The 12,500-nt window shown below is 42.2% G+C and overlaps 1 protein-coding gene across 1 annotated transcript in view; it reads right to left on the reverse strand.

Annotated features, from left to right (window-relative positions):
• Nucleotides 1–6,319: 6,319 nt before the first annotated feature.
• The window catches only part of LOC137065645 (aryl hydrocarbon receptor repressor-like), a gene marked incomplete at its 3' end in the record, with an annotated part of 9,247 nt that continues 3,066 nt past the window's right edge, over nt 6,320–12,500 (reverse strand). The window contains exon 3 of the mRNA XM_067437295.1: nt 6,320–6,504. Coding sequence (XP_067293396.1) covers nt 6,320–6,504 — 185 coding nt within the window. The remainder of the gene's footprint in view (nt 6,505–12,500) is intronic.

The following is a 12,500-nucleotide window of genomic DNA, read 5'->3' on the forward strand; positions in this document are numbered from 1 at the left end:
GCAATAACACACAGCCACAATAACATACAGCCGCAATAATATACAGGCGCAATAACATACAGCTGCAATAATATACAGCTGCAATAATATACAGCCGCAATAACATACAGCTGCAATAACATAAAGCCACAATAATATACAGCTGCAATAACATACAGCTGCAATAACACACAGCCACAATAATATACAGCCGCAATAACGTACAGCTGCAATAACATACAGCCGCAATAACACACAGCCGGAATAATATACAGCCGCAATAACGTACAGCTGCAATAACATACAGCCACAATAATATACAGCTGCAATAATATACAGCCACAATAATATACAGCCGCAATAACATACAGCTGCAATAACATACAGCCACAATAATATACAGCTGCAATAATATACAGCCACAATAATATACAGCCGCAATAATATACAGCTGCAATAATATACAGCTGCAATAATATACAGCCACAATAAGACACAGCCGCAATAATATACAGCCGCAATAATATACAGCCACAATAATATACAGCTGCAATAATATACAGCCACAATAAGACACAGCCGCAATAATATACAGCCACAATAATATACAGCCGCAATAACGTACAGCTGCAATAACATACAGCCACAATAATATACAGCTGCAATAATATACAGCCACAATAATATACAGCCGCAATAACATACAGCTGCAATAACATACAGCCACAATAATATACAGCTGCAATAATATACAGCCGCAATAACATACAGCTGCAATAATATACAGCCGCAATAACATACAGCTGCAATAACATACAGCTGCAATAATATACAGCCACAATAACATACAGCCGCAATAATATACAGGCGCAATAACATACAGCCGCAATAACACACAGCCGCAATAACACACAGCCACAATAATATACAGCCGCAATAATATACAGCTGCAGTAATATACAGCAACAAAATAACATACAGCTGCAATAATATACAGCTGCAATAATATACAGCCACAATAATATACAGCTGCAATAATATACAGCCGCAATAATATACAGCCGCAATAACATACAGCCGCAATAACATACAGCCGCAATAATATACAGCCGCAATAATATACAGCCGCAATAATATACAGCCGCAATAACACACAGCCGCAATAATATACAGCCGCAATAATATACAGCCGCAATAATATACAGCTGCAATAATATACAGCCGCAATAATATACAGCCGCAATAACATACAGCCGCAATAATATACAGCCGCAATAACATACAGCCGCAATAACACACAGCCGCAATAACACACAGCCGCAATAATATACAGCTGCAATAATATACAGCCACAATAACATACAGCCGCAATAATATACAGGCGCAATAACATACAGCCGCAATAACACACAGCCGCAATAACACACAGCCACAATAATATACAGCCGCAACAACAAACAGCCGCAATAATATACAGCTGCAGTAATATACAGCAACAAAATAACATACAGCTGCAATAATATACAGCTGCAATAATATACAGCCACAATAATATACAGCTGCAATAATATACAGCCGCAATAACATACAGCCGCAATAACATACAGCCGCAATAATATACAGCCGCAATAATATACAGCCGCAATAATATACAGCCGCAATAACACACAGCCGCAATAACATACAGCCGCAATAATATACAGCCGCAATAATATACAGCCGCAATAATATACAGCCGCAATAACATACAGCCGCAATAATATACAGCTGCAATAATATACAGCCGAAATAACATACAGCCGCAATAATATACAGCCGCAATAACATACAGCCGCAATAACATACAGCCGCAATAATATACAGCCGCAATAATATACAGCTGCAATAATATACAGCCGCAATAACATACAGCCGCAATAATATACAGCCGCAATAATATACAGCTGCAATAATATACAGCCGCAATAACATACAGCCGCAATAATATACAGCCACAATAACACACAGCCGCAATAACACACAGCCGCAATAATATACAGCTGCAATAACACACAGCCGCAATAACACACAGCCGCAATAACACACAGCCGCAATAATATACAGCTGCAATAATATACAGCCACAATAACATACAGCCGCAATAACATACAGCCGCAATAATATACAGCTGCAATAACATACAGCCGCAATAACACACAGCCGCAATAATATACAGCTGCAATAACACACAGCCGCAATAACACACAGCCGCAATAACACACAGCTGCAATAATATGCAGCCACAATAATATACAGCCGCAATAATATACAGCCGCAATAATATACAGCCACAATAATATACAGCCACAATAATATACAGCCGCAATAATATACAGCCGCAATAACACACAGCCGCAATAACACACAGCCGCAATAATATACAGCTGCAATAACACACAGCCGCAATAACACACAGCCGCAATAACACACAGCTGCAATAATATACAGCTGCAATAATATACAGCCGCAATAATATACAGCCACAATAATATACAGCTGCAATAATATACAGCCGCAATAATATACAGCCGCAATAATATACAGCCGCAATAATATACAGCTGCAATAATATACAGCCGCAATAATATACAGCCGCAATAATATACAGCCGCAATAACATACAGCCGCAATAACATACAGCCGCAATAATATACAGCCGCAATAACATACAGCCGCAATAACACACAGCCGCAATAACACACAGCCGCAATAACATACAGCTGCAATAATATACAGCCACAATAACATACAGCCGCAATAAAATACAGCCGCAATAATATACAGCTGCAATAATATACAGCCGCAATAACATACAGCCACAATAATATACAGCCACAATAACACACAGCCGCAATAACACACAGCCGCAATAATATACAGCTGCAATAATATACAGCCACAATAACATACAGCCGCAATAAAATACAGCCGCAATAATATACAGCTGCAATAATATACAGCCGCAATAACATACAGCCACAATAATATACAGCCACAATAACACACAGCCGCAATAACACACAGCCGCAATAACACACAGCCGCAATAATATACAGCTGCAATAACACACAGCCGCAATAACACACAGCCGCAATAATATACAGCTGCAATAATATACAGCCACAATAACATACAGCCGCAATAACATACAGCCGCAATAATATACAGCTGCAATAACACACAGCCGCAATAACACACAGCCGCAATAATATACAGCTGCAATAACACACAGCCGCAATAACACACAGCTGCAATAATATACAGCCACAATAACATACAGCCGCAATAATATACAGCCGCAATAACACACAGCCGCAATAACACACAGCTGCAATAATATACAGCCACAATAATATACAGCTGCAATAATATACAGCCACAATAACATACAGCCGCAATAATATACAGCCGCAATAATATACAGCCACAATAACATACAGCTGCAATAATATACAGCCACAATAATATACAGCCGCAATAATATACAGCCGCAATAACATACAGCCGCAATAACATACAGCCGCAATTATATACAGCTGCAATAATATACAGCCACAATAATATACAGCCGCAATAATATACAGCTGCAATAACACACAGCTGCAATAATATACAGCCACAATAACATACAGCTGCAATAATATACAGCCACAATAATATACAGCCGCAATAATATACAGCTGCAATAACACACAGCTGCAATAATATACAGCCACAATAACATACAGCCGCAATAATATACAGCCGCAATAATATACAGCTGCAATAATATACAGCCACAATAATATACAGCCACAATAACATACAGCTGCAATAATATACAGCCACAATAATATACAGCCGCAATAATATACAGCCACAATAACATACAGCTGCAATAATATACAGCCGCAATAACATACAGCCGCAATAATATACAGCTGCAATAATATACAGCTGCAATAATATACAGCCACAATAATATACAGCCACAATAACATACAGCTGCAATAATATACAGCTGCAATAATATACAGCCACAATAATATACAGCCACAATAACATACAGCCGCAATAATATACAGCTGCAATAATATACAGCTGCAATAATATACAGCCACAATAATATACAGCTGCAATAATATACAGCTGCAATAATATACAGCCACAATAATATACAGCCACAATAACATACAGCCGCAATAATATACAGCCACAATAACATACAGCTGCAATAATATACAGCCACAATAACATACAGCTGCAATAATATACAGCCGCAATAACATACAGCCACAATAATATACAGCTGCAATAATATACAGCCGCAATAATATACAGCTGCAATATACAGCCACAATAATATACAGCCACAATAACATACAGCTGCAATAATAAACAGCCGCAATAATATACAGCCGCAATAATATACAGCCACAATAATATACAGCCACAAAAGTCTCCGCACTATAATCATATTAGTCTCAGATACACACAGCACTGTGTAAAGGACATTAATCAGCTCAATATAGTGCATCATATTTTAAAATCAAAGATATTTAAAATGTCCAAAAGGGTTGAAGGATTTTTAAAATTAAAGGATTTATTTCTTTGTTTAATGGGTCTATATATTAAAGCAGCACTAGGTAACTTTTCAACCTTCATAATATATTTTTTAAGACTCTTGTGATGATAAATCTACTTACAATAGGTTGAATGACACGTCTGCCATTGCCTGATGGGGTCTGTATCGTTTTTAATCGTACTTTTAAACTGCGGGTTTCGGGTAGTAACCCGAGAAAAAGAAAAGAACTACAAAATTCAACTGCTTTACGGCATATACGTCACTTCCACCAACACACACACTTCCTTACATTCGGACGTGCGAGCCCAACTTTGTTCGTCGGATAATATAGTCATGTCCGAAGCAGCAGAGACAAATAAGAAAGAAAAGGTTTTGTTGGAGGAAAGCAATAAGAGGAAATGAAAAAATGATGGGATTAAAGGCAGGACGAGGATCAAAATGTGACCAGGGTTTGCTCGTTGGCGTGAGCTGAAGGAGGCGTGCCCGACCGATGCTGTCCTGCTTGTTACGGTGAGCTACCACTCAAACATTGAACTTACTGAAGTATCATATAGATTCTGTAAAATGGTAACCAATAGACTACTATAATGACGCTGGCTTGTAAACGTGAGCATCGTGATTATTTGGCGTTTAAAAAAAACAAAACCCATGAAATTATATTCATATGACATGCTGAAACACATGCCACTGACTGTAACGTTACCTGGGATGAAGACATTTCACACGCGACGCCAGAAGAACTCCTCTTGCAGTTTTCAGGGGAACTGTTAGTGCTGCACCGACCGCACCGACCCGCGGGACGCTTGAAGTTATTTGGCCCGCACCGCACCACTGTATATATTTTTACAACACGCCGCGCACCCGCGACCATTAAATAGACATACGGGGTCCGCGGGTTATGAGACGAGACTAGTTCAGGGCTATCAGGGTTGTCATGTCAACAAATGCACGCGCGATGGCATCCCCTGATGTAGGATGACAGCTTACGACAGTAGTTAAGGACATAATTTTTTCCAAACTGTAGGGGGACCCCGAGAGCAAAAGTAGCCAAGTGGGGCTTTAACAGATAATATGACTGTTTAACAGATGAAGACAAAGTAGAGTGAGAGCGTCAAAACAACAGTCCCGCTTCTACCACATCAGAAAAATGCCAAATATTGGCCGAGGCGATACATTGGTCGACCACTAGAAGCCACGACTGGTTCAAACATTTTAAAGGGATAGTTCACCCAAAAATGAAAATTCTGTCATCAATTACTCTCCCTCAAATTACTCCAAACCTGCAAGAATTTCTTTCTTCTGCTGAACACAAACGAAGATATTTGGAAGAATGTTTTTTATAAAAGCAGATTTTGAGCCCCATTGACTACCATAGTAGGGAAAAAATTGTATCTGCTAATTTCTTAATTTGAATCCACCAATCAAATTTCTTACATAAAGGATTCAAATATTCTCAGAGGTAGCACAGCTTTGACATTAAGGGTACATAAAACATCGCTTACGCCACACAGCAAGGCTCCCACTCACTCACTCACTCACTCACTCACTCACTCACTCACTCACTCACTCACTACTGAAGAAGCTCTTGACCCGCAGGTAGCTGATGCTCAGCCACAGGATGGACACACACACTCACACACATGTACCACTGAAAAACCTATTGACCCGCAGGTAGCTGACGCTCAGCCGCAGGACAGACACACACACACACACACACACACTCACACACGCACGTACCGCTGAAAAAGCTCTTGACCCGCAGGTAGCTGACGCTCAGCCGAAGGACGGACAGCTTGTCCAGTTTGGAGATGATCTCGGTTGAGAACGGCAGCAGACTCGCCAGCCGGTCCAGCTCTGCATTCAGCCGATCACGGTGACGCTTCGACGGGTTCGATTTCTCAGCCACTGCCACCGGTTTCCTGCTAGATCGAACACACACACACACACAGTCATGAACAACTGACCAGTCACACACATACACACACACACAGTCATGAACAACTGACCAGTCACACACACACACACTCACACACACACACACACACACACATACACACACACACACACACCCAGTCATGAACAACTAACCGGTCACGCACACACACACACACACACACACACACACAGTCATGAACAACTAACCGGTCACGCACACACACAGTCATGAACAACTGACCCGTCCAACACAGGTCAACGTCAGGGTCACATGGCCTCATTATGATATTCATAACCAGTGGCTTCTTAAAAAAAAAAACTAACCCTAACAGATCAATAATTTCCAACCTAGAGTCCCGGAGGCTCAAAGCTCATTCTGAAGACCTGACTGACCCCCTGACCCCTGACCCCAAGCACAGGTCACTTCACCAAACTCAGATGAACACCAACACTTCTCCATCCTCCAGCTCGGCTGATTCCACATCCCATAAATATATTATATTTATATATGTCTGACCCGGGTCTGATTCTGATTCGGATTAGGGTCAGGGTCAGAGACAGTCACACCAGTGGCCCACTGGAGGTCATTTTGTAGGGCTCGTGAAGTCTGTTTCTGATTGTTTGGTCAGAGACAGTCACACCAGTGGCCCACTGGAGGTCATTTTGTGGGGCTCTTGAAGTCTGTTTCTGATTGTTTGGTCTGAGACAGTCACACCAGTGGCCCACTGGAGGTCATTTTGTAGGGCTCGTGAAGTCTGTTTCTGATTGTTTGGTCTGAGACAGTCACAACAGTGGCCCACTGGAGGTCATTTTGTAGGGCTCGTGAAGTCTGTTTCTGATTGTTTGGTCAGAGACAGTCACACCAGTGGCCCACTGGAGGTCATTTTGTGGGGCTCTTGAAGTCTGTTTCTGATTGTTTGGTCAGAGACAGTCACACCAGTGGCCCACTGGAGGTCATTTTGTAGGGCTCGTGAAGTCTGTTTCTGATTGTTTGGTCAGAGACAGTCACACCAGTGGCCCACTGGAGGTCATTTTGTAGGGCTCTTGAAGTCTGTTTCTGATTGTTTGGTCAGAGACAGTCACACCAGTGGGCCGCTAGAGGTCATTTTGTAGGGCTCTTGAAGTCTGTTTCTGATTGTTTGGTCAGAGACAGTCACACCAGTGGCCCACTGGAGGTCATTTTGTAGGGCTCTTGAAGTCTGTTTCTGATTGTTTGGTCAGAGACAGTCACACCAGTGGCCCACTGGAGGTCATTTTGTAGGGCTCTTGAAGTCTGTTTCTGATTGTTTGGTCAGAGACAGTCACACCAGTGGCCCACTGGAGGTCATTTTGTAGGGCTCTTGAAGTCTGTTTCTGATTGTTTGGTCAGAGACAGTCACACCAGTGGCCGACTGGAGGTCATTTTGTAGGGCTCTTGAAGTCTGTTTCTGATTGTTTGGTCAGAGACAGTCACACCAGTGGCCCGCTGGAGGTCATTTTGTAGGGCTCTTGAAGTCTGTTTCTGATTGTTTGGTCAGAGACAGTCACACCAGTGGGCCGCTAGAGGTCATTTTGTAGGGCTCTTGAAGTCTGTTTCTGATTGTTTGGTCAGAGACAGTCACACCAGTGGCCTGCTAGAGGTCATTTTGTAAGGCTCTTGAAGTCTGTTTCTGATTGTTTGGTCAGAGACAGTCACACCAGTGGCCCACTGGAGGTCATTTTGTAAGGCTCTTGAAGTCTGTTTCTGATTGTTTGGTCAGAGACAGTCACACCAGTGGCCTGCTAGAGGTCATTTTGTAAGGCTCTTGAAGTCTGTTTCTGATTGTTTGGTCAGAGACAGTCACACCAGTGGCCTGCTAGAGGTCATTTTGTGGGGCTCGTGAAGTCTGTTTCTGATTGTTTGGTCAGAGACAGTCACACCAGTGGGCCGCTAGAGGTCATTTTGTAGGGCTCTTGAAGTCTGTTTCTGATTGTTTGGTCAGAGACAGTCACACCAGTGGCCTGCTAGAGGTCATTTTGTAAGGCTCTTGAAGTCTGTTTCTGATTGTTTGGTCAGAGACAGTCACACCAGTGGCCTGCTAGAGGTCATTTTGTAGGGCTCTTGAAGTCTGTTTCTGATTGTTTGGTCAGAGACAGTCACACCAGTGGCCTGCTAGAGGTCATTTTGTGGGGCTCGTGAAGTCTGTTTCTGATTGTTTGGTCAGAGACAGTCACACCAGTGGGCCGCTAGAGGTCATTTTGTAAGGCTCTTGAAGTCTGTTTCTGATTGTTTATTAGAACACGGAGAAAACTCAAATATAATCAGCGGATCTGTGTATTTATTCACTCATGAGAAGAATCTCGGGACTAATAATGTATTTGATGTAAATTAATGCAAATATTGTTTGCAAATAGTCCTAAATAGATTAATTCCCAACTAGGATTAGACCTAAAATTTCATTCACTATTTTGTTTGACCGGGTTACTGTCTTGCTTTGAATTAGTCAATTATTTAAAATTAAAATAAAAACATTTATTGTTTCAGTATTACATAATGATTTAATTTCTATAGGCTATATTTAACAAAACAATTTGAGTAGGCAAGAGAAGCCCATATGAACCATTCATGTTCAGAAAGGAATGTTCAAATTCAGAGGAACAGTTCATGTTCTGAAGAAACCTTCATGTTGAAGAACTGTTGACAATAAAGACTGAGGAGATTGGATCAGATGTGCTCTTACTTAACTGACCAGATCAATATCCCGGGAGTTTAACTGAGCTGATGATATTCTCTGATTAAAAAGTGTTCCTTTCATTTTTCTGAGCAGTGTATGTGTAACACCACACATGAAGGGTCAGCACTTCTGCACGGGATGATGTGGACATTTCTCTTATTTCATTAAAGGGATAGTTCAGCCATAAATGAGCCTGTGATCTGCTGACCCCAGGGCATCAACATGTAGGTGTGTTTGTTTCTTCAGGAGAACACAAATGAAGATTTTTAACTCAACTCTGCTGTGTGAGTGTAGGTCATATAATGATGTGAATGGGTAATCTTCAAGCGGCGATCTCTCTTGAAGCCAATACGGAAGTAATGTAAACGGCAGTTCCTCAACTGGCCACCAGAGCGGCTCCAGAATGAGCAGAATCACATTGGTCCTTATGGTGAAATTCCCAACTTTACAGCAGAAAAAAACATGTTTACAGCCTGGTACAAATTGTGGTTTTGGCCTATACGGCTAATTTGGACTTTTATGACAACTGCGAGGGGGTGAATTTTTTTATAACTCATTTGTTTACGTTATATAAAGCCTTAAAGTTCTGCATAATTATGGACGTGGTTACCTTGAGTGACAGGTGGGTAGCCATTTATCTGCTGTCTATAGTCATTGCGTCACCCATCTCCGCCCATATCCCGCCTTTTTGGCCATTTTCTGTTATCCGGGAGTGACACTCTATGACGCGCTCGCAAGATGGCGACGGCCAGCTCGTCTTTACTTTACGCTTCAGAGCGGCTTACCGGAATCCTAGGGGTGACGTCACGGACACTACGTCCATATTTATTTACAGTCTATGGTCACATTTCTATGAAAGCAAAAAAAAAAAAGCTTAGACAACAGGCAAACAAACCCTGCGGCTCGTGACGACATTGATAAGGTCAAACTGGCGCAATCATAGATATATATTATGTAGATCCTCATTCGGCAGATCCGCACAGGCAATAATAATGATATATATATATATATATATATATATATATATATATATATTAGACATTCGATAATGCGATTTATCACAATAATGAATATGCATGATATTGTTATCGTGGGCACTTTAAAATATCGTAAATAATAATTTTAATATAAAATTAATAAAAAAGTATAAATGCTCAACACCGCTGTATTCTGCGTCAAAGGGAAGCGCTCAGATATTAACAAGCCCAACGTGCGTTTGCACATGACTGAACCGGTGAAGGAGACGCGCTGCTGAAGTGCCGCTCAGTGACAGCAGAGGGCGCTGATGAACCGGTGAAGGAGACGCGCTGCTAAAGTGCCGCTCAGTGACAGCAGAGGGCGCTGATGAACTGGTGAAGGAGACGCGCTGCTAAAGTGCCGCTCAGTGACAGCAGAGGGCGCTGATGAACCGGTGAAGGAGACGTGCTGCTGAAGTGCCGCTCAGTGACAGCAGAGGGCGCTGATGAACCGGTGAAGGAGACGTGCTGCTGAAGTGCCGCTCAGTGACAGCAGAGGGCGCTGATGAACTGGTGAAGGAGACGCGCTGCTGAAGTGCCGCTCAGTGACAGCAGAGGGCGCTGATGAACCGGTGAAGGAGACGTGCTGCTGAAGTGCCGCTCAGTGACAGCAGAGGGCGCTGATGAACCGGTGAAGGAGACACGCTGCTGAAGTGCCGCTCAGTGACAGCAGAGGGCGCTGATGAACCGGTGAAGGAGACGCGCTGCTGAAGTGCCGCTCAGTGACAGCAGAGGGCGCTGATGAACCGGTGAAGGAGACGCGCTGCTGAAGTGCCGCTCAGTGACAGCAGAGGGCGCTGATGAACCGGTGAAGGAGACGCGCTGCTGAAGTGCCTCTCAGTGACAGCAGAGGGCGCTGATGAACCGGTGAAGGAGACGCGATGCTGAAGTGCCGCTCAGTGACAGCAGAGGGCGCTGATGAACCGGTGAAGGAGACGCGCTGCTGAAGTGCCTCTCAGTGACAGCAGAGGGCGCTGATGAACCGGTGAAGGAGACCCGCTGCTGAAGTGCCGCTCAGTGACAGCAGAGGGCGCTGATGAACCGGTGAAGGAGACGCGCTGCTGAAGTGCCGCTCAGTGACAGCAGAGGGCGCTGATGAACCGGTGAAGGAGACGCGCTGCTGAAGTGCCGCTCAGTGACAGCAGAGGGCGCTGATGAACCGGTGAAGGAGACGCGCTGCTGAAGTGCCGCTCAGTGACAGCAGAGGGCGCTGATGAACCGGTGAAGGAGACGCGCGGCTGAAGTGCCGCTCAGTGACAGCAGAGGGCGCTGATGAACTGCAGAATGCAGCGATTACCCCGGAAACCCGCAAACAAACAAACCGCCTGTAGTTTTTAAAACAGCCATTCGTTTTTGTAATCTCAATGTTATTCATCACAGCACCAAATACTTAATACTTAAAGACTTAACAGGCTATTTATTTTCAAACAAACATTTTTATGCTTTAATCTGGACTACAACATGCCCTAATGATTAGAACTGTTCTGATTATTTGTTATTGTTCAGTAAAACTTTGAGACATACGACTTCGTTATTACCAAATTGACAATGAAAAATACTTATAAAGAATTAATCATTCTAAGTAATGTTAATTTCTTAGTTACTGTTTAATAACATTACAATCAAAATCAAAATAACTTTTTTAATGGACCTATGATAAAACTAACAATCATCAGTATTTCTGAACAAAAACATTATACTTTCTGTACCAAATGTAGCTCGTGCTCAATCTTAGTTAATGCATTAAATAACGAGACCTTATTGTAATTTGTAAGCCTACCTGTTGTTCTTTATAGCCTAATTCTTTTGCACTTTAATCTGTTTGAAAATTGTACTTTTACAGCTCTGAAAAATATCAAGAGACCACATAACATTGATTTCTCATTGAGGGGTCATATAGAGCTGTATATATTTTTGGTGCATTATTGTATTTAAACATTCAGTTATTTTTGTTATTACAAAAATAGTTCTTAAAGCTGTTATGCTATGACAACACTTTTTTTTGCAACTTATTTCAATATCGTGAAAACTTCAGCAATTAATCGTAACATGAAAAATTGATATCGGCACATGCCTGATAATATATATATGATGATCGCGCCAGTTTGACCTCAGCAGACGGCAGTAATAGCGGACGGGAACACTAGATGAGTTTCTCACAGAAACCGATCGGTTCATCAATGTGCCGTCACGAGCAGCAGGGTTTGTGTGTGTGTGTGTTGTCTAAGCATGTTTGTTTGTTTGTTTGTTTGTTTTGCTCTCATAGAATTGTTC

This window comes from Pseudorasbora parva, unplaced genomic scaffold, assembly GCF_024679245.1.
Source record: "Pseudorasbora parva isolate DD20220531a unplaced genomic scaffold, ASM2467924v1 scaffold_102, whole genome shotgun sequence".
NCBI lineage: Eukaryota > Metazoa > Chordata > Actinopteri > Cypriniformes > Gobionidae > Pseudorasbora > Pseudorasbora parva.